The sequence below is a fragment of the Amphiprion ocellaris genome, chromosome 2 (genome assembly GCF_022539595.1).
Source record: "Amphiprion ocellaris isolate individual 3 ecotype Okinawa chromosome 2, ASM2253959v1, whole genome shotgun sequence".
Lineage (NCBI taxonomy): Eukaryota > Metazoa > Chordata > Actinopteri > Pomacentridae > Amphiprion > Amphiprion ocellaris.
The window spans coordinates 22,861,418-22,889,170 of NC_072767.1; the positions used below are offsets into that span (position 1 = coordinate 22,861,418).

Below are 27,753 nucleotides of genomic sequence, written 5' to 3' on the forward strand. Positions count from 1 at the left end.
CTAAAGACACTCTTCTGTGTTTGTAGTTTGAGAACACAGGCATGGTGGAAACTTTGTGTGTCTTTGCAAAATGAAGTCATGGTTGCTTCTTTTTCTAATCATCAAAACAATACTCGCCATGAAAAGGTTTAGTACTGAATTCAGTCCCTACGATTGTAGACTTAATATTTATCTCTTTGTTCCTAGAAGCAGCCTCACAGGATGTGTTGTAATACTACAAAAATTTACAGTATGCCAGAAAACGACTTAGTATGAACCTTAAGATTGTGTGTCAAATGCAATAAGCCAAACAATACTTCAATATTATACCACATCTTGTCAGGATCTGCAGTATGCGGGCCAACATGCTTTCCTGGCCAACAATCCTCCGCAAAAGTAGTCATTTGGAGCGCAGCCATACATTGTTTTAGTACTGACCCAGATTAAATAAATAAATGAATAAATAAATCATTGCTTCACTGATGAGGATGTAAGTTTTCAGTGTTTAATACAGAAGAAACTATTGAAAGATTGAAAATGTTAAACTAAAGCAAGTCTGTGGGTAACGACTGTCTATGGGACTCGTTGATTCTGCTTAACATGTTAAGTTTATTTAACTTTTCAAGCTACATTAATGTAACTCAGCTAGACTGCATTTTCACAACTCAAAGAATAGCTTTGAAGTAATTAATAATCAGAAATGCAGTTTACTCACATCTTTGGGGTAGCAGGGGAACTTACATTTCTAAGTTGAATGAACTTAAAATAATTTACAGTTAGCAAACTTACTGCAGATCTAACATCAGACTCTTCACCTAATATCGACAGGAGAGGTTAAATTTATCCAGGATCAAAAACTTAAACCGCTGAACATCCTCTTTTTATAATAATAAATTAACAGTTGGGTGAGTGTACCCACCTCCACCTGACCAGCAGAGGGAAACTACACAACAGAGTCGTTCCGTCTGCGGCGAAGAAGACGCCATGTTGTTACGTAATCATCCGGCGACCGTGAATGCGACACACGAGGATGTGCGACTGGATAACAAAATAGTGTATTTTAGTGTTATTTTTGTCGTAACACCTACACTGAATATCTCGTTACGCTTCGGAGGAAGAAGTGGATCAGAAATGGGGGACTTCTCGTCGCTGGGGTTGTCGGATTGGCTGGTTAAACAGTGTAAACAGCTGGGAATCAACAAACCTACTCCTGTCCAGCAAAACTGCATGCCAGCTATACTAGAGGGTAAAACACAACCACGAGCAAAGACTGTATTATAAATGTTTTATATACAGTCTATGGCTGTATCAAATCTTTGGCTTAAAAGTAGCTCACCTGACAGTCTAACTAGAATGTAAATATCTCAATGACTGCTTTTACTCGGTCGAACCAGCAGTTTTCACAACTAATGCAGATCTCCATTCAGAAATGTATCAATTCAATGCTAATCAGCTAAGATAAACACCCAGAAGGTGATAAGTAATAAAAGACTCAGTACATTTTCTCGTTTCGGCCTGTGGCTTAAATCAAATCCGCCTTTCAGCTCTTTTAAATGGTGTGTTTTGTGTTTCAGAGGTCTGAAACGAGGCAGCTGTTTCTCGCTTGTTTCCCTTTTAAAATACACAGTAGAGGTTTACAACCAAGTCAGAGTCTAAATATGTTCCATCAAAGTCCAGACGAATTTATCACAACTACCCCTAGATCAGAAAATGTTTAAACTTGGGAAACTATTGTGTGTCAAAGTTCAGATAAGCTAAGATACAATAAATTATCAGATTTTTGAAGGGAGTTTGGGCTCGGCCACTTGTTATGTCAGTACACCAGAACTCAGTGTAGATGAACGATGTGTGTTTTGTCAAACAGGTCGTGACTGTATGGGCTGTGCCAAGACTGGAAGTGGGAAGACGGCAGCATTTGTGCTGCCGGTTCTGCAGAAACTTTCAGAGGAGCCTTATGGCATCTTCTGCCTGGTGCTCACTCCGACCAGGTCAGAGCTGTCAACGGGGGACACAGACACACTTTATGCTTTATATGAAGTGCCTCTTTTTCCTGAACATTCCTATTCACATCAGATAATTTAATTTGTATTATTTGATATTATAGTAGATTGTCAGCCAAAATATTGAAGCCCTTGGCATGTCAGTTATAAATCAGCTTCACATCCAAAGTAATGTTTCTGAGAAATCAATAAAAAGAAATGCAGACTCTCTTTTCAAACCCATGAATATATATTTAAATTGTACTATTTTTGGACATCTTAAAAGCTTAAAGTCAAATATTATTTCAAATTTGTTTCTATCAAATCTATAATGGTGATGATACTTAACTGAAAAATATGTTTAAACTTTTGAAGATTCCGTTTTCAACTCACGATGCTGTAAATGTGATGTCACACAGGGAGCTGGCCTATCAGATCGCAGAGCAGTTTCGAGTCCTGGGGAAGCCTTTGGGACTGAGAGACTGTATCATCGTCGGTGGAATGGGTAAGTGTGGGCATCAGTGCAAGAAGCTTCTATTAGAAACTTTAGAGTCCTGAATGAGTTTTTCAGTGAGGTCTCAGAGTGGAGCTGCAGCTAACATTAATGTAGTCTGTGCAGAGAAAACTGGAAAGCCGTCATCATTTTCCTCTATTAGGTGTTTGATTGTTTAATTGTACATTGAGCATGAGAGTATACGTGAGAGTGATATTTTTGAGCTCATACTGTGAATTTTGAAGGAGCTGCTACAGATACTACTCATAGTTAAAGCTTTTTTTCAACACACATGTCCTAAAATAATAGTAAATATTGCTGCCTGATACGATGACCTTCGCACTTATAGTGTCTGTTGCCTCTCTGCTGTGCTGACACTGACTCTGCTGTGTTGTGGACAGACATGGTGAGTCAGGCTCTGGAGCTGTCCAACAAACCACATGTGGTCGTAGCAACGCCGGGCCGACTGGCCGATCACATCCGCAGCTCCAACACTTTCAGCATGAGCAAGATCCAGTTCCTGGTGAGTCCTGGAAACACCAAGAAGAAGATTTTTTTGAGATTACGTTCGGACTAAGTTTAGACCAGATAATAAGTGTGTCATTGTCTAGACAGCTGCACTGTATATAAACTGCCAGGATGCATGATGTGCCTATAGCCCAAAATGCTGCTGTTGTTGAGCTCATTTTGCCTGACTTCCAGTATAGTCTCATACTTTTTGTACCTAACTGAAGAGAACATCAGGTCTCTCCTGTCATGGGATTAACTTATAATTATGCCTGCTCTTAAAGTGACGCCCACTGGCAGGTGTAGACAGCTTTTTACATGAACACACTCAGTAGGCAAAAAACAAAACTACTTCACCTTGTGTCTAAAACGTGCCAAATTTATTTTTAATGCAACGTTTTCAAACAAAACTCTGAACTTTTGGCCCGACAGACATAATCTGCCTATCAGTGTTAAATATGAGGCAATGCTGATATTTCATTTTAAAGCCTTTATCAGCAGATACTGATGTTATCACGCATCCCTAATAAGCTGTTGCTTGTGCAAAAGAGGCTGATGCTTTATTTCTCACCTACAACTTATAACACATTAGAAACCATCATAATATGCAAGATACCTTTTTATTTTAAGCCTTAACCCTTTAAAGCCACTGCGAAACTTTCGGTTATGTAATAATGTGTCTCAATAGACTTGACAAAAAAAGCGCAATCCAGTGCTGGAATCAGTATTATGAATACTTGACAGTGTCCCTTTAAAAAAAAGAAAAGAAAAGAAAAGAAAAGATAAATAAATAAATAAATAAATAAATAAATAATATATATATATATATATATATATATATATATATATATATATATATAAATAAATAATATATATATATATATGTAATTTAACAGTGATGTGTATTTGAAGAATTCTGTGAACAGTTTACCCATAAAACACATTTAGACATTTGAATGAATTTTTTATCATCTATTGTTTCTTCCGTCTTTCAGCTATTAACGGTTTGTGACGTCTTCCTTTTGTCTGTCAGATTATGGATGAGGCCGACCGGCTGCTGGAGCAGGGCTGCACTGACTTCACCAAAGACCTGGAGGTGATTATGGGGATTTTACCGGCCAAACGGCAGACGTTGCTGTTCAGCGCCACACTGACTGACACCCTGCAGGAGCTGAAGAGCATCGCCATGAACAAACCTTTCTTCTGGGAGAGCACATCAGAGTGAGTAACCTGCTGCTGTCTGTTCACATGTTTGGACAAATTATCAGCTATGTAGGAAAAAAAATCAACTCTTTCACATTTTGAAATGAATCCTATCACATTAGTACTAATCATCAGCGTTTTTCACTAGCATTGCAACATTTTTAACAGATCATAACAACAAATCATTACATGTTTTCAACAAATTATTTTTCACATTTTTGTGTAATGGCACGGCGTTTTGAATGACAACATGTGTTAGCTCTTTCTCTGTCTGTAAATATGTGTTAGTGGGAAGCCTGGCATTGCAGAGCTTATCATGTCTTACCTTTACCTTGCAGCTCACAGTTCAGATGGTTCAGTTTCCCAGTGATGTCCGTTAAAAATGCAAGGGCAAGAATCCACTCAGTGTCCTCAAGCAGCAAGGTGTCTTCCCCTTTGGATTGCATGAACTCTTTGATTTCGGCCAACAGTGACAAAAAACGCTGCAAAACTGGTCCCCTGCTGATCCATGGGGTTTCTGTGTGTAGTAACAGGTCACCATGTTCAGCTAACAGCTCCTCCAGCAGCACCTTCAATGTCCTGGTTGTTTGGCTTTGGAGCCATTTATGATCTTCACGACAGGAGTCATCACATGATCAAATCCGGCCACTTTTGTACATACATATGGCCTGCTGGTGAATGCTGCAGTGGTAATGTAGGAATGTTGGGAAGTCTGGATCACCTCTGCATCGTACAATGAAGCCTGAATGCATCTAATGGTACATTTTTCTCCACGAAGAAACTTTTCGCCGAGTAGCAGATGCCAAAGCTGCCTTTAAGTCCCGGCCTTTTCCTGTCCGTAGTGCGCATACAGTCTACGTGCGCTAGCAGGTGGCTAGTTAGCATGGAAGCTTTGTAGCGGGTAAAGTAGCGTCTCTCCACATTGTGCCGCTTTGCCGTTGCAATAGTCGCCCCGCAAATAGGACACATACATTTATCTTTCACTGTCGTGAAAAACAACTCTTCCTCCCAGTCATCGTGAAAATAGTGTTTTCTCTTTCACTTCTCTGTCATGTTTTGGGGGTAAAAAAAACACATGTAGCTTCCCAAAGTGTCTGTGCCCGGACGCTGCAGCAGAGTGACGTGGTGGTTTGACATGCGCAGTGAACTTTGACTCAGACGGTCAAAGTTCATTTACACCGAAGACGTTGTTGTTGTTTTTAAAAAACAAATAAATAAATAAATAAATATTGTAATTTAAAATCAGCATTAATGTAAGTATTTCCGATTTAAAAAGAACAGCAACTATAATTTTTATAAGGAATTTCATGGTGACTAGTGTTATTTTTAGAACATGTGTTGGGGGCAACTCACATGGTCTCTGCGGGCAACCGGGCGCCCGCGGGCACCGTGTTGGCTACCCCTGATCTAGAGTCTATTTGGTCGACAGGTTATAGTGATTTGTTATGCTGTTGTCAGAACGCGCACAGTGGAGGAGCTGGACCAGAGATACATCCTCACCCCGGAGAAAGTGAAGGACGCCTACCTGGTCCACCTCATCCAGACGTTTACTGATGAACATGACGACTGGTCCATTATCATCTTCACCAACACATGCAAGTAAGAAGAACACATGTGGTTTGAAGGCCACATTCACCTTTACAGAGTAGTTGGTCAATCTAATGCAGAGATCATACAAAACCCCCCTGCAGCCTTTAGGAAGCATGCAGTGATCGTTATGGTGGAGTGGATTCTGGATTGTAATTCTTACCAGCCCAAAGTTTCTATTTGTGTAACAACTGGAGAAAGTTCGATGTAAAAGTAATGTAAATCTTTTGGCCTCTGTTGTTTAAATATGGGAATAACAAGTCAAAAATAATTAGTTTTTGAAACAAGACGCCCAGTGTAGCAAGGTTTGTATTTTTGATGACTTGGGCTCATGTGAGAAGATTTATGACATTACGTTGTCATTGTCATTTCAGGAACTGCCAGATCCTCACCATGATGCTGCGGGAATTTAACTTTCCAACAATCTCCCTGCACTCCATGATGAAACAGGTGAGACTCATCTGCACAGCAAAACCTGCATCATCATCAGACACATTCCAGTAAACTGCTGAAGGACGATTGAGGGTCGTGTTGCAGGAGTGACAACTGTATTCCAATCTAATTTACTGGTCAATTAAGTCTGCACCTACAAAGAACTTGACTTTGCTTTTGTGTGAGATAAAGGTGAGAAGAGAGATTTCCTCCAACACAGTGATGTGTCTCTTATCAGTCCTGAGAACTCCTCAGTTTCTGCTGGATATGGAATTAAATTTGTCTCGCTAAAGGGACAAAAAGATTGAAAACTTGGTGATAATATAGAAACCATAAGGGATTAAAGCGGATTCAACCAGATAAATGAGCTTGTTCTTTATATTCTGCAGAAACAACGATTTGCAAACCTCTCCAAGTTCAAGGCCAGCGTCTACAAGATCCTGATTGCGACTGATGTTGCTGCCAGGTAAGAAAGTTTAATTTGTGTTTAAACAGAATCACTCCTGTCTAAAGTTGCAACACAGAGTTTTAAATTGAAATCACTCCTACAAGCAGCTGTAGACTGCTGTCAGTCCAGATCATGCTGTTCTTTCTGATTGGCAGGGGTTTGGATATTCCAACTGTCCAGGTCGTCATTAACCATAACACCCCCGGCCTCCCCAAGATCTACATCCACAGAGTCGGAAGAACAGCAAGAGCAGGTACTGGTTTTACTGGATAAGATCATTTTTTTCCCCTCCAGTGTTCTCCAAGGAGGATTTCTGTATGCATACGGCTCATATGTGATGACATGTTCTGCTTCTACAGGCAGGAACGGAGTGTCGATCACGCTGGTGACCCAGTACGACATCCACCTGGTTCACTCCATAGAAGAACAAACTGGTGAGTCACACCAGGAGCCTTGATAGAGCGCCTTTAAACTGCTGCAGGTTTTATGGAACTTCTTCTCCTCTGAATGTTTTTTCTCTTATAAAAAAGCAAAACATGTACATAAAAGCACCATTAATGTAAAAACTAAGGCTGGGACTTTAACGCGTTAATTTCAATTAATTAATTAGGGGAAAAAATGGCGGGTTAAAAAAAAATAACGCATTTAATCACACCTTTCTCAGTTTCCTAAGTTCTGGCACAGCGGTAACACTGATGTAAACTCTAGCCTGGTAGGTGGCGGTAATGAACCTAAAGTCTGCCAGTGCCAAGAAGATGCACAGGACGCACCGTAGTGGGCCACTAGCTGGTCACATGACAGTGCTTTAACCTCGGTCTGGTAGAAACATCGGACCAACATTCTGGCTCGGCCGCAAACTTTCTCTTTTATTACACAAACATTTCAACAAAAAGTATTTCTGAAAGCATTTGAGGCGAGAAATAACCTGTGCAGTTATTCAATCTGTCCTCGTTTTAGTTCGACAGCTAGTTTAGATGTTTCATGAATGTTTCCCGACCTCCTCTCCCCGCACCGAATTATCATAAAGTAGAAGTCAAGTCTACTTTATGCAAATGAGCTCCGGGGAGACACACCTGAACGCAGCTCGAAAGACACTGCAACACACCCAGCATGCAGTGCAGCGTGTTTCACATAGACGATGAAGGAAAGCGAGACATTGACGATGCTGGGCACACATTAGCTATGACAGTCCTGGTACAGGCAAACAGTGTAGCCATCCCATAATAGACAACTTTTCAAGACATTGAAAGTGCTTGAGTTCATAAAAAGTTTCAAAATGTTGAATATAATCACTATAATTGGACTTTGAGTTTGTAGTAATTGGTGAATGTAGTAGACAGATAAAAAATAAAGATAAATATAAATGAAACAAACATTTTTGTTGTTTAAGTTCACGTACATGTCTATTCATCAATTCAGTCAACCAAAATTTATTTGAATTGAAAAACTTTGCTTATTGTGTCAAATATTGCTATCTGCAATGCAAAAATGCAATTCATCGCGATTAATTAATTGCAAAGCCTCTAATTAATTAGAATAATTTTTTATTGCATCACACCACTAGTAAAAACATTGACTTTCAAAGCATTAAATTAGCTGATATGTGAACATTTGTATTCATTGCTTGCGGATGATCAGTGCTGCTCTGCTTATTTGCCTTTTCTACAATCCTGAAGCTCAGGAGACGGGTCACATGATCAGCTCCTGGACAGATACACGGTCTCTTCCTTAGGAGACGTACAAGTTTGTGCTAAAAATGGTTCAATAGCCATAACTGGCATGTGGTTTTTTTTCTTAACAGAAACCAAACTGAAAGAATATCCTGTGGAGGAGAAAGAAGTCCTGAAGATCCTCACCCAAGTCAACGTCACACGGCGGGAGTGTGAAATAGTACGAGTGCTTCTTCTTTTCATATCTCACCTCTTATTGTTTCAGTGCACAACAGATTAAAGTGATAGAACAGGCCAAAAATTACAACCACAACTATAAAAGCATTGCATAAGGTTTCCACAGTGATTGACATGTTTGTATTTGTCAGACTGGATGTTGTGGATGTTTAAGACAGCACATCATGTTGCTCAGAGAACCTTTGAATCCACTGGGTTTAATTGTATTATATATGGTGTTGGTAGCAATCCTAATATTTCATTCAGTCGGGTAAATTTGTATTTGTGGGGTCTTACCCAAAATAATTAGGCAAATTCACATTATAAACAACACTGTTGGGTCTTAACTGTAATAATTAAACTTGTTCGTTAAATCTGCAACACCGGTCTACTTTCTCTACTGGAAACCATTTTGGCTCAATGGTTGTAGCTTTAAATGTGATTCTTTGTGTAACACTGACTTGACTTACTAGACTGACATTGTTTTGACTGTAAACTCTGCATTACAGAAACTTGAATCAACGGACTTTGACGAGAAAAAGGAGATCAACAAGAGGAAACAGCTGATTCTGGAGGGGAAGGCGAGTACATGAAAACATTTCTGTTTCTGCTTCCAGTCACATAATTACAGTTTGTGTTTAACGTGTGGACATGACCAGAGTGATCTGACACTGGTCAGGTTCAGTGAAGCTTCCAGCTCACATAGGTGACTGTAACACCTAAAAAAATAACTAATTTATAAACACTGTCATCTTTAGGTTACCTGGAGAAAACAATGTATTGTGTATATTAATCGTAGGGAATCTGAGGGTTTGTTCAATTATTTATTATTATTTAATTGTTACATAGAGTCAGTGCGCAGCAGCTGAACAAGCAAACGAAGTGAAGTTTTTACTTGGTTATTATTATGTGTTTATGTAACATGTACATGTGGCCCAAATATTTATTTCAATATTTTAGGATTTAGGATTTAAAGGTAGGCTAGTTCAAAAGATCTGGCTCGACTCTCGGAGGTGATAGTGCAATAATAAAACACAACAAGACAGGAATTCAAAGTTGGTGTTGGTACCATATATTAAGTAAATTTTGACATACAAAATATAATATAACCATAAATTATAACCAGAAACAGAAAACCCAAATATTTACGATCTGCAGAGATATTGTTTAAGTGCACTTGAGTGGAGGATTTACAAAATAATAATCAAAAACAAAAAAAAAACAGCTCAGCCCACAATGGGGAAACCAGTTTAGGATCTAGTCACATGCACGGATGGATTTAGGACTGCACAGTTCGGTCCGGACACGTTGTTCAGTTCATTTCGACCGGGTATAATTCAAAGAGTCCTTAAAGGTCCCACACACAAGTTGGCCAATGCCCATGGGCCATAGGTTATAGGCCTCAGGCCTCGAGTGTGCGAGAGTAAACGTGGGGGTGGATAAAGGCTGCCACAGCCTCCTACCAGTACCAGCAGAAGGTGTAGACCGAGGTTCTGGGACTCCAGGTAACTTAGCTCGCCATCTGGGGATTACCCCAACAGGATGCAAGGGGACCTGGCCTGTATAATATATATAAACAGGACCATGCATCAGAAATCAACACTAGCTAGTTCAATTCATAGAATCTCAATTATTGTTCAGTTACTTCCAATAATTAATTCTTTTCTTGTGTACACAGTATATAACATCAATGATTCATTCCATAAGTCAGTTCATCCCATTTGCAACAACAGAACAAATAGAAAAGTTCACAAAATCATTTGACCAATGTTTTGTCAAAATGCTATTAATATTTGAATGCTCTTTAACGTAAAGAACGATTATATTTGAATGAATGTGAGCGCTGTATTAGCATGTCAAAGGCTAGGTGCTATGTAGCCAGTCTATAGAATTGCCTCGGTTCGACATGCTAATGCTAAGCTAGCGCAACCAACAAACAAACATTTGACAGACAGACTCACCAATTCCCTTGACAATCCCGACATATACCGCGGCCAAACGGCTCCTACTCCCGCGGTAGGCGAGGACTAAAAAGAACATAACCATCGGATGAGTATTTTTGATGTTAGAAAGGTTATTTTAATAGATCCAAGCTCTACTGACCTGTGGCAGATATCCAGTGTGTTTCCCCAACACGCTACTAAAGGGGAACCACCGCCGGGTAGCTTGTATCAAGCGGCACAGGCCGAGCGAGCGACGTGATTGGTCAGCTACAGCTGAGCGAGCAATGTGATTGGTCGGACACAGCTGAGCGAGAGCAAAGGTTTAACAGTCACTTGACGAGAGTGACGTATAGAGAGCAAAGGTGAAAGGTAAAAAGTCACATGACTAGGACGACGTATCGTATATTTTATTTTAAATGGATCCTCTATTATTTTAATATAGTCTAATTTAAACCTGGGTTATATTTACATGAAGCAGTTCTTACAATGTTTTTTTTGTGAATATTAATTTCTTAGAAACTCGACACAACTTAAAACTGTCGGGCTTTGGCAATCATCCAGTCTGTTTTTTTTCCCATAACCATTAGAAGAATAATTAAAGACCTATAAATTACAGTATACAGTTGTCCCTCACCATATTGTGGTTCACTTTTAACAGTCTCACTGTATCGCGGATTTTTCGCTATATTTTGCAGTATGTAGGTATTTTTTTATATTTATTATTTTGCAGCAAAATAGGCATTTTCTAGCCTCAAAAATTTAAAACAATACAAAAAAAATCTCAACAATAATAATTAAAACATATCAAAAGAATATTAAATCGAAATAAAATGCGTAGTGTACAGCGCTGGACGCTGATTGGCTCAGCGACTGTAGCATCAGTCTCCTCTGTCCCTCGTCTATAGCAGCGTTCAGCATCTCGTCCATTCTCTCTGTGCAGTACATTCATCTCATCATAATCAGTACTACACAGCTAATAGATCATCATCTTCATCTTTTAAGTTGTAGTGTATTCACTGGTGAGTACCCATAAAGAATTTTATGTTGTTAGAATTACGTAGGTTTAAGGCTGTAGAAAGGGTTTAAGAGCATAGCAAGTGTTTTTAACAGTGTGGGAAATGTTAATAAGACTGTAGGGATGGTTTACAAAGCCTTAAAATATATATGGTCGCTACTTTGTGAATTTTCATCTATCGCGGGGGGGTCTGGAACGTAACCCCCGCGATAGACGAGGGATCACTGTATCGTTATAATGTAGCACCAATGTGAACATGAAGTGAACCCTGAATAATCGCTCACATCTCACAGAACATGAACCAAGAGGAATAAAAGGCTGATTAGAATATTCCTGAATCAAAACTAAGCTTTGAGGACTCTGGTAATAAAGAGTGACTTCTTTTTAATTTGTGATCCTGCTGCTGTTTCAGGATCCAGACCTGGAGGCCAAGCGGAAGGCCGAATTGGAGAAAATCAGGAACCAGAAGAAGAAGTTCAAGCAGAAAATCCAGGAGAGCATTCAGAGACAGAAACAGGGACAGCAGAAAAAGAAACCGATGAAAAGAAAACCGAACAAGAAAAAAGCAGAGCAGGCAACGGCGTGAAAACTGCCTCATGTATATACTGCAAGTTTCATTTCTGTACAGTACCTGTAATATTTGTTGAATCTGAAAATAAATTTCATATGGTAAAAACTGCAGCTCAAGTTGACAGCCTTTATTGATTCAGTTTAACAAGGGAATCGCCATCTTGTGATGAAACGTCACTGCAAATAAGACTCATTTAAAATATGTATTTACATCACATTGAGATCTCTGGGCCATTAGTTTAAATCTTTGCCTTGTGACAGAAGAAATGGCTTGGATGCAAATGTTTCAACAACTGAATCACTTCTTTAATGATCACTGCACATGTTGCAATTGATTGTGGCTCAGAAGATGGAAAAACATCAAAGCAATAATATTACGGCAGCAGGTATTTTTTTAAAGCTATAACATGTTAGGAGTTCAGTGGAACGGGTTGATATGTTAAAATAATTCATTGCACAGATGACGGATTCGCACAATGTCAAAACAGAACTAATTTCTAAGTCAATAAAACATGGCCACGTCTACTCGCAACATGATTGTCACATGTCTGCAGAAATGAGAAGCAGGTGAGAAACAACAGTGGAGTACATTCTTACTGTGTTCAGAAAGTGTCTTTCCTGGAAGAGTTACAAAACTACAATCCCTCGGACAGTTTGAGGAGAAGATACAAAAGTGTAATGAAGAAAGGAAACAGCGTCCGCCTCATTCCTGTGGTCAACAAGTTGCTACAAAAAAATGATTTCCGTATAACTACACAAAATGGCCAAATAACACCCAACTGAAAAACCTAACGACGCACACAGCAGCAAATCATTTGACAAAAGCAAAGTCTGAATCAACTCAAGGTTCTGGTTCACACAGTTCTCCAGGAAGCGGGTTTAGAATCCACATAAATCTCAAGAGGAACTCTACAAGGAATATATAATGCAGGCAAAACAGCTTTGCACAAATCAAACATCCACAGAGGGAAAAATAAATTCTACCAGCCTCTGTTTTTACTCCAGAGAAGGAAGGTGGCTTTTTTTCATGAGCCCATCCTTTACACAACCCAGTTGTTATCATTACCTGGCCTAACTTTATTCAAATAAAAAAATAAAACAAGTCCTTTTCTGTGGGTTTCTTGAGCCCTCTGGTGTCTGGAAGGTTTTTAAATGCTGGTAGTTTGACTTAACTACATTCATGCTTGTGCTGCAGCTGTTTATCTGAAGGTGATTGGTTATAGGCACAGATTCTGGTTTCTCATTCACTTTTCATTTCATCTACTTGCCATCGTTCAATCAGTACTGATGGCGTTTCTACTGAGTGACTGGGATTTAGTAAAGGGTCGGAACATTTCAATCCACACAGGAACCAAAGGTCTTTCATTTTAAACTCATTTTGAAATTATAGGGGGACTTGGTCATTAGTGTGGCTGTACTGGTTCATGTGATTATTCACAAAATCAAAATATTGTTTGAAAAGACACTGGTGTTACAATGGTATCTAATCTGTTTTCATCTGGACTCAAAAGTCCAAAAGTCAAACTTTTCTTGTTTGAGTTACGACCCTGGCAATGAACTGAACTTGTTTCCTTCTCTTCCTCAGCCACCTTCCTTTTCTACTTCTTACTTGTGGTGGATTGATTGCCACGACCGCCTGTAAGCCTCGTCTACTATCATCCTCCTTTCCCCCTTGTTTAGTTTCTTTCACCTCAAGCAGGGATTTGTGTGATGAGTGTGGACAGTCCACAATCCCCTGAGGAATCACTCAGCGCAAAGCATTCAAGCATTTGTCACTCTAAGCGTACACAGAGTGTTTTTAAAAAAGACGTCTGGTCATGAAGCACAGCAGGACGTCAACAACCCCTGCTTTCCAAAGATTAAAATAAGGAAAAGCCTTTGCTGAAACATCAAATGACACCGAGTTGAATATTCAATGCTGGTCATGTTTGATAGTTTCAATGACTTTTTTGCAATTTTGTGCTCTGTGATAAGAAAGGTACTTCAGAGAAGAAAAACTGTCCCATGACGGTCGCGATATCAGTTGGATTCGCGCCTCATTGAAAAAACAGTCTGAAATCCCTGTGCCACTCCACCACTGACGCGTGGTCAAAACCACCCCATTAGAGACCTTGTGAGAGAGCCAGTGATTCTCAAGGCAAATGAAAAGTTTTTCAATTCAAGGCTCTTCGGTATCCGACTCAAGCACAGAAACCAGAGTTTTTATTTCCTCTCTGAGAGGGTGTGTCGACTGCTGCTGCCTTCAGAGGCTGCTGAGGTGTTCGGGTCCAGTAGAAAGTTATTGGTACCACTCTCCTCCCATGACAAACCTAATTTTTGATAGTCCGGGACTTAATACAGGTTGAGACTCAACCATCTGAGCATGGGGATTTTGTGCTGCCTGTCTGAAAGATTTCTGCAACCATGTCCATCCAGGTTTGGAGAATGAATTCATCAAATTCCGCTGAAAAGCTTCAATCCTCATCTGAAGACAAGTGAAAAACTTTCCTGGAGGCTGTGGGCTGAAGGGTTGTAGGAGGATTATTTTGTTGGGAGCTGAACCTCATTTGGATTCCCATGAGAGACCGTTGAGATCTCTCATATGTTTCCCTCAGCAGCTCGACCACACGCCGCCACCTTCCCTCCTTCACTATGCACAGGCATGGGTTCCTGCCTCTCGCTTGTTCTCCTGACCTCTCTTGCCATCTCCCTGCCCATCTGTTCGTGCTCTCTTCTTCTACCCTTCTATTTCTCTCGCTGGTCATTGGTTTGGTTTCGCTATCCCGTCGCTTTCACTTGGTGGTGCTTCGGTTGTAGCAGAGGAAAACAGGTATCCATTTTATGTTTTTAATATTTCCCAGATTAAAAAGCTGATGAACTAAGCTCAGCTCAAGCCTAGCTCCCTTCTTCAGGCGCCCTGCAAGACACAATAAGTCTTAGACATTTTGTCCATAACATCTGAAGATGTTTGAGAAATATTTGGCCATTTGTATGTGCTTTTAATAGTTACTAGTGAACAGCTTTCTGGGTTACTTTGCTTTTTATTCTATGTGAGTTCAGTACTTAATTACCTTTGAAGAAAGCAGTGGGCTATACTGCAGTTTAAGCCACCCTTTGTGTACTTACACTTTAATACTGTGACAGTCCAGTCACTCCGCCATGCTGGTATGCACGTTCACCCTGGTAAGTCGAGTCCTGGGACAAAGCCACATCGATTTGGGACTTGAACTCGTCGCCCAAGTAGCTGTCCTGGAAAACATTACAGTAGATACGACTTTAGACACAGAACGCTTCCTCAGCCTTTATCAGTGAGCTCAGGGCTCCTTTATCTTTTGGAATTTAAACACTTCCATAATATATTTCAATTATATTTACTTAATTCCAATTATAAACATCACTTACACAACAGCTATTATTTACTGAATAGATAGGCTATATACTATCTAAAAAAATTGTCATGTCGCTTTCTCTGACTGGATTAAACTCAACAATATATATAACAAAAAAGGAAGGGAAATAACTGTAAAAGAAGCCTTATCATACATAAAGATGATTAAACTCACAATATTATATATATTAAAAGCAAGTGGTAATTCACGCCAAGGTACCCAGAGGAGACAATAATAGATGGATCAAAGCAGGCAAGCATTAGTATTAAGATTCAGAAGTGAGTGAGCATTAAAAATATTTTGTGGTAACTGATTAGTATTAGTGGTTTTTAAAAAACTAAATTTACAAGAGAATTAATGTATGAACGAAATAAACAAATTGTGAATAAAAGTACAAACAACCAACACCTCATCAAAACAATCCTGATCAACTTATCTTAAATATCTGATACATTTCCTTTCTGTGGGAGACGGTGATGTGTTACCTGGGACAGCTCTGGCTGGGAGAGGCCAGGCTGGCTCATCTGAGAGGGCTGGCTCATGGAGATGTAGCCCTGAGTCAGGGGCCCCTGGGAAAAGGACTGGGAGGCCCCATCCTGGCTAGCCTGGCTGTTTGGTCCGTTACCCTGACTGGCACCCTGGTTTCCTGAGCCACGGACCCTCTGTCGCCCCCCACGCCCAGGCTTACCCTTCATAGCTCCACGACCTTGATGTAATAGAAAATCAATAAATAAAGAGCAGAGGCAGAACAGCATGCTGGGAAACCACCTGGTAACCAACCAACTGCAAAGGGCAAAGTGAGTCTTGAGACAGGCCATCTTTGTAACTTTACTTAAATAGGACACTACACTACAGGAATTAATCCAGATGTCACGGTTTTCCCTCATTTTAATAATTTGCTCTGTTTCATTTAATCAGGTGGTTTTAGTGGCTTATCCTTTAAGGCTGATACTATACCTGCAGCGGGGCCATTGGTCTGACCTAGGTAGCTGGGCGGAGGCATTGGTGGCATCACCAGGTTGAAGGGTATAGGAATATTCATAGCTGCCATCTGACCAGGACCCGCCCCAATCATCCCGATCTGGTCATGTGTCTGAAAGTACATATTGGACGGTCGTCCAGCTGAAAGACAAAGAGAATGTTAAAAACAAGGCTAGGCGAGAGTTTTGCTGAACTGTAAATGCAGCTATAAAACAGTTTATCACTTGTTATTATCTGGAGTCACACCATGAGATGGTACATAAATAAATACCAGTGTTGCTGCGGTCGTAGGCTGAGCCAGGAATGAGGGCCTCACGGGCGTCGTACATTGCAGTGCTCATAAAACGTCCCCCCTGAAAAACACCAGACACCACTTAGAGCTGTTCCATCCTTCCAATCAATCATTCTGCCCTTTTTTTCTTGTTTTATCTGTCAAACTGTCCAAAACCCCAAGATAATTATTTTATTATCATAGAAGACAAAGAAAAACAGCAAATACTGACATATGAGAAGATGGAAGTGGTTTAGTTTATAATAATACCTTCAAATAATAATGCATCGAAACAGAAAATCCGTTTGAAGGCCATTCAAACCAGAAAGCCCTCATACAGGAGTTTTTACATCCATCATTTTCCTGCTTCACCGAGCAGATTTTCATTGTAATGTCTCCAAGGAGCATGCATTAAACATGCACAAATTCTTTGCCAAGGGAAATCTCCAAGGAAACAGCTGCTTAAATCACAGAACTCTCCCACTATTGATATGTTATCAGCTTTTTTATTGCAACTGTGATGATTGATCAGGCTCTCTGTATCACTGTGAGGTCCCTTTTCATTAAAATCAATGAATCAACATGTGTATTCTTGTAGACAGAGGTCATGAACTTGGCTGGAAACTGTCTAACTTTAACAGATTAAATACAGCAGAAGTGCTTTAATGCTGATTCCCAGTAACAGTTTGGAGAGGCTGAGTCTGTGGACAAATCTTAGGATCTAAGGATCCAAAGTATTACATGTGCACTTTGTCAGTTCCACTTACTGGGTTGATGGTGTTAACCAGTTTGCGAGGTTTGCTGAACTGCATGAGGCTTTCCCTCAGGTTGTTGAGGGGTCCCTCCACAAGGACCTTCTGCTCCTTGTAGTTATTCAGCAGGTTGTTCCACAGAGGCTGCTTGGAGAGGGCCTTGGGGTTCCCCACAATGATCACACCATACCTTCATACACAACACACACAAGACATCAGAGGTGGGAGAAGAAATGTAGTACTGAAATCATGTAGTAAAGAATTTTGTGTATACACACCTAAGTACAAATAATAGTTGTCATGTCAAATATAAATCGTCAGGAGTGTTACAGAGTTGATCTGAGGTGAGTTCACTCAAACAAATTTGATACAGTAATTCCTAATTATATTCTACAAGGAAATATAAATGGCTCATCATAAACCAGTAAGCTGGCCATGTGCTGTGCCCATTAGGTCCACTGTGAGTCTTTTAACTGTTCTGAGGTTTTTACTTGGCTCTGGTCAGCGCCACATTGAGACGACGAGGGTCATTCAGGAAGCCAATGCCCTGGTGCTCGTTGGCACGAACACAAGACAGGATGATGAAGTCCTTCTCTCTACCCTGGAAGGCGTCCACGCTGGCAATTTCCACTTGCTGTGGAGAGGGAAGAAACGATGGGAGAATTTAAGAACAAAGGAGCAAATTTTGTTAATTACCAGTATTACTAGTCTTACAGATAGTGCATATCAATCTTGTACTTTAACAATGCTCTTTTTGGTTCTTATTATTATTTTATAAGAGAAAAAAACACCTCAAAAGTATTTAAGGTGTTTGATGTAAGGAGTGTTTTGTTTTTCAGTTGGGTTAAGTCTTATGTCTTAGCAGGGTTAGGAGTGTGGTACCTGATAGAGTTTGGTGTGCAGGGAGCCACTGAACTGCATGTACTGGACCAGGTAGGAGCGCTGACCCTCATACGGGGTGATGATGCCAATCTGATCAGGTTTGGCTCCTGCTTTCAGCAACCTGGTGGTGATTTTCTCTACATTGGCAGCCTCAGTCCTTAGAAATATAAGCATCAGTTAAATACTGTACTTAATGTTCAATGATGGGAAATTACCTCTCAATTTAATGGTTACTAATGGAGGGTTAAAAATGCAATCATGTCTGTCAGGCCTCAATTTTGCAAACAGCAATTTGTCTCGGTGATGCTGGCACAACTTTTACTGCACTAGTAATGTGGAAGAAAAAACGACTTCTGTAAAAAAACAAAAACACATAGCTGCACTCCTCTAATCTTGCTTCACTGTAAACTTAATAGAATGAGTAAATATTTTTAAGCCTCTGACTTAAAGTAACTCCTTTTCAGTGTTCTATGGAGGTAAACCTGGCTGTTCTGTTGTCCATGACTTAAGACTTTGCTTAGCAGCCACACTGATTTTAATGTAAGGGCCACAGGAGAGCATCCCCTAGTGTAAGTCCCAGCTATCCTTTCCTAACCTATGCATTCAGTGCACATGTCCATTTTGAATTATTTAAATCTGTTGGATAAATTATGCAAAGTAACCCAAGAAAATGTGTGATGTTACCTGTTAAGATACGAAGTCCCAGAGCTGGCAATTTCCTCCTGTCCCTGAGTCACATAGAAGAACATGGGCTTATCTGGCTGTGGCCACTGGAAGTCAAAGCCTTTCTTGATGCGGTCAGCTGAGGAGAAAAAGAAGATCTGATTATTATTCTAGTATTCAGTGTAGTTTGTAGATACACCTGCTAATGCACAACCCACACTGAAAATTAATTTGCCTCTCCATCAAACCAGATAATGAACTGCACAATTTTGACAAACCTGCAGTGACACCGTTCTGCAGGGAGCCCTCATAGAAGATGTTGGAGGGGAAGGCACTGAGAGCCGGGTGCATGCGGTACTGGACCTGCAGGCGGATTGGTCGAATTCCCAGAACCACCAAGCGTTCGAACAGGGACTGGGACAAGCCTGCCTTGGCTGCCTTCTTACACATCACCACAGGACCCAACTGGCAGTGGTCACCCACCAGAATGAGCTGGGGGGAGGAAGATGGGCCACACAAGTGTGACAATTGGGTTACTTTAACACCATAAGGTAAGAAGTTATTGCTTCAAATCTTTATATTGTAACTATACAATTTACTTGATACGTCAACTAAAAAGCTACTCAAAGTCTCATGATTCTTTTCATTTTTCTAATTCATGTTATTATTCATGATGACGCAAAATAAAACGAGTATTTGCGGGGACATGTTAGAGCTATTCTGCATATGTTCAGCTGTAGGGGTGGAGACTAGTAGTTTGGGTTGTGTATTTCAGTACCTGCTTGGCTCCCAACACCACAGGCACCATGCACTCGGGTTCGGTGGCCTGGGTGCTCTCATCAATCAGAATGGAACGGAACTGCATCTTGGCCAGACGAGGATCTCCAGCCCCAACACATGTGCAGCAGATCACATCAGCATTCTGGACAATGAAGAGAAAAAAATGAATAATCCCTAGGAATTCTGCATTGAGAAATTTGCTTCATTTGTGTGTAGTGATTTTGAGAAATGAATAGATTTACTCCAAAGGTAGCCAAGCCGTTATCTTTCCTATGTTACTAGTAAAAACGCTGGACAAAATACTGCACTAGCATCCAAAGCTGATTTACTGTTAGAGTGACAAACACTGCTTGGCATCAGATCATTGATTTCTACTTTCAAAGTAACTTGATGGCAGGACAAAGTTAAGCCTGACTGTTATCTATACTCGGCCACAGACTGTCAGTGCAGATAAGACAAAATGTGAGGAACGGAGCACTACAACACACAACAAAGATCCTCCAGCTGGGACCAAATTGTGGGCTTTGCAGGCAAGTATTTGTTCAGCATGTTTTTTTTAAGACATAAAAGTAGTACTTCTCCATAACACATCGAAATAATTCAGTAATCAGATTCTCCCAGTTAAACTCATTCATATATCAAAAATTTAAGTTTATGAACGCTAGTAGTTGAAACAAGCAGCTGTGAAAAACAAAGTTGCCAAATGGTGTCACATTCATATTCAAACAACATTTCAGTACATGTAGCTATCTAACTGGATACTATATCTCAAGATACCAAATATTTAAAGACTCAGATCAGCATGAGGGCCAACAAACATGATTGTAACACTGCTAATATTACTCAAATGAAAGAGGGAGCCAACATATCGAGGGGAAACTCCACAAACTAGTGAACACAGTTAATATAAACAAACAAAGATTAGCAATAGACTTTTTTGTTATAAGAACACTCATGACCACAGGATTAGGTAACTGAACAAATTGCAAAGTCTATTGACTTTGACTGTATGGCTGAAACTACTTGTTGCTTTAACAATGCTGAAAAGCTCAAGAAAGTCTCTGCAAGTCGTCAGAAAACCATTTACAGTGAAACCGCTGAGCTTTAGTCTTAACATTTTGAAGATCCTCCTCACCATGAGCAGCTCCCTCTCGGCAGTGCGCTTCAAAGCCCTGTAGCGTTTCTCATCAGCAGACGACAGCTCACCAGTCTCATCCTTCAGCTGCTGCAGTTTCTGAAGCTCTGGCATACTAGGCAGACAAAAGATAAATCATGGTGACGACAGAGAACCTCGACCCTTGACTCGTTCATACTGGGGGCTACACATAACAATGCTAACTATCATCTGATCTGATCTATTAACTTGGTTTAATATACATGCATGCATGTGGGGGCTGCAGTCTTCATTTAGAGCTACTTGACTTAACGCCTGCGGCAAAATCACGTACTTGATATTCACAGGTTAGACAACAGAATTATTTTATGAGTTTCCGCTGCTGGTGTCAGCACGCATACATTGAAAAAATAATAAAGTAACAAAGGGCCTGAGTGCCCCAATTATGAAACTTGTACTTGCAGTAAGTACAATGTAACAACTGAGCAACAATAGCACTGAGTCAAGATTCTGGAGGACTATTTCACTTCATGTCACCGACCTGTCCATGTTGCTGATCTGGTTGTGCAGAGCCAGAAAAGACACTGGTGACTCGATGGCCTCTCTGCTCTTGGCACAGAGCCTGACAACTTTCAGTCCAGTCTTGTCGATCTTCTCAGTCAACTGGTCGACAGCGATGTTACTGGGAGCACACACCAGTACTGGTCTACAAGACACATGCAGAGAGATAGAAGAGAGAATGAGAGCAGGTACAGCGCCTCTAGAAAGGAGTTATTTAGCTGGAAGAACAGAATGTCTAACACTTCTGAGGGCCTGTAAGTAACAAGATTTCTGTCTTACCCATTGCCCTGTCGAGACAGGTGATATACAATTGTGGCTGAGGTGACAGTTTTTCCAGTGCCAGGAGGACCCTGGATCAGACTGAGAGGCCTCTGCAGCACCGTCTTCACAGCATACACCTGAACACACAAGAAATATCATTGTTTTTACAGTTAATTCAAAATAGGTAAGCAAAAAAGATGTGCTGATGTACATAATAAATTGCAGTCAATTAGACAATTCAAGTTATACTTTGTCCTATAATGAGTTTGCTTAATTACTTACTTGAAAAAGAAAACCACTACATAATGACAGGAATCATAGAAACTCAATGTTTATTCAAGTCTGACCTGTGAGTGGTTGAGGTCGGGCAGACCCTGGGCAGTGAAGCGCTTTGGCAGCTGGCACTTGATGGTGACATCCTCTACCTCGTGACCCAGCAGTTTGTGGTAAATGTAGCCAGACACGGAGGTTTCATCAACGGCGAATGTCTTCAGGGCACTCTGCATCCTGCAGCAACACAGTACAAATGTGAGTCATTATGTTTTAAATAACGGAAAATGAAAACTCAAAAATACTTAATTATTTCCCTGAGGAAAAATATCTATTATATCCTATAATGTAAAGTAACATGGTGAGAAACAAAAAGTAAATACTCCCATCACATTTGGAATTTAGGGGTATTAAGTTTCAGCATACCTGTCAAAGGAAGTGGACTTCCACACAAAGTCCACCTGGAAGTTGTGGGGGATTTCCACAGGTGCTCCAACACTGCTCCGCAACTCAATGGCAATTTCATCCCCATAGTCTTTAAATACAGGCTGTTAAGGAAATCCAACATTATCCTTAAATTCTTTCTCAGAGGTGGGGCAAGAAGGGGCAATGTTGTCTTTAATCTCTTAGCATAGTCAGTGCCAGTGTAATGAGCCACACTGAAAGACAACGCAATGCAATAGATGACGCATACGGAACTGTTAACAGTGTAAAGGATACTGTCGGGGACTTTGATGACATGGCCGATGCCTTTCCAAAGAGGGGCCAAGTCTCCCTTGTATCTTAGGCAAATCTCATCGCCTTGCATCAGTCGCATATCTAGGATTAACAGGACACTAGTTAGAAACACATGCTCAGAATGACCTGCAAAATTAGTTTAAAAAAGAGTGAGCTATGGTCTCAAACTAAAAGATACAGCTCCTCGCACCAACAAATCCCCACTACAAAAACCAGCAAGAACAAAAGTATGAAACATGCCACCAAAAGATGCAGGGATGGGGGAGGTTGTGTGCAGTTCTGAGGACTGAAGAGAATGGGGAAGAGGCTGCATCAGCATCAAAGAACCATTGGGAGGAAGTGAAGCTCACACAATTAATACCTGAATCCGTCTTGGGCAGTGTGAAATAGGCAATTCGCTTTTTGTTCAGCCCCAGGTCCCATCTGACAGTTATATTGTCTTGGGTCTGAAAAAGGAAGATAAGAAATCAAAATGCTTAACTATAATAATTACAATGCCATAGATATAATATCAGATTATCATGACATAACTTCTGGAACTCTAGAGGTGTAAAATAACACAACACATCACAAACAAACAAAAAATAATGCAATCATAACTACAGTTGGGGAAAATGTATAATCACAACTAATGGGCTTTTGAGGAGGTTTCAATGCCACCTAAAACTTAATGCACATGTATATGACCATGTACATGTAATATAAAACATCTCGGGTGTACAAATTGTGTTCAGGTACCTGTGACTCCTTAAGTTTCTTGTCATAGTCAGCCTCCAGCTTGACCAGAGGGCCAAAGATGTTTTGGTACTGGTAAGCGTCCTCGTAGCGCAGCAGCACATGTTGGGGCTCCTCATCCACGCCGGGTTTCTCCAGGTCTTCCAAGGTGGCGGTGGGATTGTCCTGTGAACAAACAAAGTCACAACTATTAAACCTTTAAGAATTCACTCACTTGCAGATGTTTTTAAAAGCAGGTAGACAGAAGTCCAAGTAAGCAACTGTCACTTTAGGTTCATGCTTACCTTCCAGAGTTCTTCCAGCTTGTTGATCTGCTGGGCGGTGATCTGACGAGCTCGAAGTTGCTCCTGCTCTGATGGGATCTTCACCAGCCAGGACAGAAAGCAGCGGTCCTGGATCAATGGTTGCCACTGTGAGCTGTCCCAGTTGATGTCCTTAAGGCTACTCTGGCTGGCACAGGGCTGCCTGCATTGAGATACAAGATTCAGACAGGCAGAAATATTGCAGAACTGCAGACTTTTACAGTAATCAAACTATTACTTCTTTAGTCCCCCCCGAGTCCTTCTTGGTGCATGTGTATGAGACCATTGAAAGGGTTATATTCTAGTTCTAGTTAAAGGTTAGCGAACATGAACAGGGAGTTCCAGCTACACTACTGCAGACAAACAGCAGACAACTAAGAAAACTACAGGAATGTTTAAGGCACTTTAGAAATGGCACAACTACACAGTTATAACACCAAAAAGGCACTGACAAATCAACTAACATCCTCTTCCATCAGTATTCTTAGCTTCAGGATGCATGGGTTCTTATCCAACATCAGAAACCTGAAAGACTCTTAAAAAAAAAACTCTGAAACAAACCTAATGACACAATCCCTGTTTCAAAGCAACAGCATGCAGCTCCTCGGGGGTTCATTGCTGGCCTATATGACACTCTTGACAGAACATACAGGATTTGCATACACTGGTTCCAGGATGTTCTGTCAACACAAAAGGCTATTGGTCCTTACCACTCACCTACAGAGAAGCACCACCACAGAATCAGCCTTGGCTGGGATGAAACCCAGGAGGAAGACGTTGCGGCAGCCACAGTTGTAACACTCCAGTACAGTTTCACCCAGCGGCCCATCTTTATGCAGCGTCACCTCTTTGCATTTGGCTCTCACCAAATGGTTCACAATATGGCTAAAAGTCAGACAACAGGAGTGAAACAACAGAGAAATTAATCAAACACCTGAAAATTGATTGACAAAAACAAGGCCAGACACAGGTCATGTCACAGTTGTAAACAAACAGTGTAAATGGGTTACGGATGTATTTCCTTTTGCAAACGTCATCAACAGGAACTTAACTTGAAATACTCTCTTCAAATACAGTGCAGTGTTTCCTCTAGGATTTTTTTCAGCAGCGGCACCAGGCTCTCCGGGGAATTGAATTGAATATACATTTTAACTGATGAAGGTTAATATCAGTTTATTAACGGTCCCCTGGCCTCTTGTCCTTTTAAAAAAGTGGCTCATGGGAAAAGTCAGTCGGGCATCACTGCACATCATACCAACCTCTAGTTCCACACATTCAGCATTATCTGTGACTCCAAAGTTATCAAATTGCAATGTGGTTGATAACTGACAGTGTTTAATGACAAGTTTTCAGTGAAAATTTAACAGCAAAAAGAAACAGGATTTTTTTTCTGATTTAATTATTAGCATTGCACTTAATTGTTTAATTTACCTCAGTAGATTCAAGAGTTTTAGTTTCTCACATGCTCATCCAGTATGTGCAGTGAAACACAAAGTGACTGTTCTCAAGACTGTGCAATAACAATAAGACATGATAAAAGAACAAACCTTTAGAAAAACAATCAGAAACAGTCAGTCATAAATAATAAGGTAGAGATCTTCAGCTAAAGTTCTGTGTATGCTCTGTAACAGTGCAGTTGTGTGTCTGTGTTTGCGTGCATATGTTATTGTTAAGCGTCAGTGTGGGTGCGTGTGTGCATAGATCCACGTTATTTACATATTTACATTAGTCCAGTGTGCTGTAATACAGATGAGGCGCGATATTTAGCAGTAGCTTCTTGTTCTGATGTTTACATGTGAGCCAGCTGAGAATGAGCAAACTACACACCTGCCAGATGTGTTGCCACGTCCATTGCAGAACCACTTCTTGCTGGTATTGCAGTACACCACACACGCTGGATCGTGGATACCACAGTAGCTGCAAAACAAAATATCAAAGCAGCATCTCAAATAGTGCAGCGTTTAGTTAAAAAAAACTATATGAGCAACAGTTAGGCCATGCCCCGGCTGAACTACACACAATGCCAAGTCTCTGCGGAGTCAGCATATTATATCCACTATGCTTATAGCCACTGTGTATTTAAATGACCCAACAGCAAACACGAAATTTCACGGGATTGTGCCCTTGTTATAAACAACTTTTGTAGTTACATCTTAAAAACTCACTGAATTTGTCAAAAAATCTGAACAGCATTTTAAGCAGTCACAATCAAAACAAATGTGTTTTTTTTTTTTTTTTTACAAAACTAATGCGCGCTTGTAAAATCTAACTTTTCTCTAACAAACACTCTTTCACAGCTACTGATATACAGTAAACACATCAGTGACATTTTTTTTAACCACTTTCTATTCTGCACACATCTCAGTAGCATCATTTCAACATCTATATGATACTACACATTTACTGTGTGTTTACAGGATAGCAAATTATTTAAAAAATAATAAATTATTTAAAAATGGAAGTCAGTGCAGTAGTTGCAATAATGGTCTGGGAACAGTTATTACAGCTGGATGAAGTGTTTTGTTAGTCAGGTGATATATGAATATATTGACTTAGTGAAAGTTTGTAATTGATTAATGTTGTATGTGGTAATGAGGATTGTAAACATTAATACATGTTTGAGTCCCTCAGTTTAGTGTAACCTCAGGGACGATACAGAAAATTGACAGTAATAGCAGTTTATCATGTATGTGGAAGTATTAGTCAGGCACAGAAAAACCACACTAATGTAGTACTGTAAAGACTTCCTCGGTGATCTGTCAACCGACATCCTGGCATGGTGTGTTCCTGTCACGGTACCTGCATGCGTGCAGAGGCAGGTCTTTGGTGTAGTACGTGTCCTCTTCATCCTCCTCAAAGTTGAGCTCGGCCAACAGCTGGCTGGCTTTGGCCACCGAGTCATCCACTCCACCGTTGTGAAGACTCTCATCAGGACCATTTACCTGCAGCACAAAACAAGCTTTACCAAACAAACTGGATGCTAACGGCTAGCAGCTAACGGCTGACACACACAGCGCAGAAAAGCCAGTTAATGAAACGTTGACACATTGTCAATGCTCGTGAATCTTGTCTTTGGTGGATAAAGCTACGCCTATGAGTCCGGTTTGCTTCGTAGAGTTCAAAACAAACGTACTAAGACACCTATCAGTACTTTAGGAGTTTAGGTAGCGTGAAAGCTAAAGTGCTAAGCAAGCTAACATGAAGCTAAATGCGGCTAGATGCTGTAGCAGCAGGCTAACAGGCAGCGCTACCTCAGCTAGCTAACGTCGGCAAACCGCGCTTTATGGTGCCTTCCTGTGAAATTGAAAGCTTCAGACCTGGCTGTCCAACTGGCTCTGGGTCTGGCCTTGAGTTTGCGTTTGGCTGGGAAGGGTGAAGTCGGTGAAGTCGTACTCGGAGCCCTGGGTGTCCGCTCCGAGCAACTCCGCTTCCTCGGTGTCCAGGAAGGTGAGGGTCTGGGAGCTCGGCCCGTACGCCTCCACACTCATCTCGACTCTCAACTTTCGCTTTATTGAACGTTTTCCGGTGCTCGTATAAAGACGATTAAAATCCACACAGCGTTTGTTTATCGAAAGCTGGTTTAGAGACCGACGCCGAGAGTCTGAATTTGAACCCAAACAAAAATGGAACCGATCAGAACCTCGAAAGCTCCAGCAGGTCCAACCGCGGCCGTTACGGACTTCCCTGCGCCGCTCAGCGTGTGACGTTCACCGGAGGCTGGAGAGGAGCACAGACAGGTCAGAGCGGGAGGAGCTCTCACTCTGATCTTTTTTCCGAGGATCAAAACAAAATAGTTGAGGGCAGAGAGAAAAACTGGAGACTATACCAAAACTGGATGTTGTCAGACATTTGTCCTTCTTGAAAATACATATTCAACTTCCCACTGCCAAGAAATATATGTTTTTTAAAATAAATTGCAAACATGATACAAATTGTGTTCTGCCACAGCATTTTAGGGTCAACAATACAGCAATAGGTCTACATGTGCGTGCAAACCTCACCCTTCCAGCATGTTTTACTCTCAAGAATGGAT

The 27,753-nt window shown here is 40.7% G+C and overlaps 2 protein-coding genes and 1 long non-coding RNA gene across 4 annotated transcripts; 1 reads left to right on the forward strand and 2 right to left on the reverse strand.

The window, feature by feature from the left end:
- Positions 1-977: 977 nt before the first annotated feature.
- ddx49 (DEAD (Asp-Glu-Ala-Asp) box polypeptide 49) lies at positions 978-12,153 on the forward strand. Its single transcript, XM_023278249.3, has 13 exons — positions 978-1,225; positions 1,844-1,967; positions 2,378-2,463; positions 2,853-2,974; positions 3,992-4,179; positions 5,620-5,760; positions 6,123-6,198; positions 6,570-6,646; positions 6,784-6,881; positions 6,988-7,062; positions 8,430-8,518; positions 9,024-9,095; positions 11,885-12,153. The coding sequence occupies exons 1-13, from the start codon at positions 1,111-1,113 to the stop codon at positions 12,056-12,058; spliced, it is 1,437 nt and encodes a 478-aa protein (XP_023134017.2). The 5' UTR covers positions 978-1,110; the 3' UTR covers positions 12,059-12,153.
- LOC129350541 (uncharacterized) lies at positions 2,612-5,278 on the reverse strand. Of its 2 annotated transcripts, XR_008603977.1 has the most exons (3): positions 4,731-5,278; positions 4,487-4,594; positions 2,612-2,981 (listed from the first exon to the last, which is right to left on the reverse strand). It is a non-coding gene; the product is annotated as an uncharacterized LOC129350541 (long non-coding RNA). The 2 variants fall into 2 exon arrangements; XR_008603976.1 differs by having other exon boundaries at positions 4,487-5,278.
- Positions 12,154-12,155: 2 nt separating the features above from the next.
- LOC111573882 (regulator of nonsense transcripts 1) lies at positions 12,156-27,416 on the reverse strand. Its single transcript, XM_023278239.3, has 24 exons — positions 27,038-27,416; positions 26,520-26,662; positions 25,548-25,637; positions 24,438-24,605; positions 23,703-23,883; positions 23,422-23,583; positions 23,045-23,129; positions 22,666-22,764; positions 22,372-22,480; positions 22,023-22,182; positions 21,694-21,812; positions 21,395-21,559; positions 20,875-20,989; positions 19,738-19,881; positions 19,238-19,451; positions 18,981-19,098; positions 18,297-18,453; positions 17,906-18,048; positions 17,430-17,604; positions 16,663-16,744; positions 16,368-16,532; positions 15,896-16,116; positions 15,148-15,270; positions 12,156-14,938 (listed from the first exon to the last, which is right to left on the reverse strand). The coding sequence occupies exons 1-23, from the start codon at positions 27,206-27,208 to the stop codon at positions 15,151-15,153; spliced, it is 3,306 nt and encodes a 1,101-aa protein (XP_023134007.1). The 5' UTR covers positions 27,209-27,416; the 3' UTR covers positions 12,156-14,938; positions 15,148-15,150.
- Positions 27,417-27,753: the final 337 nt, after the last annotated feature.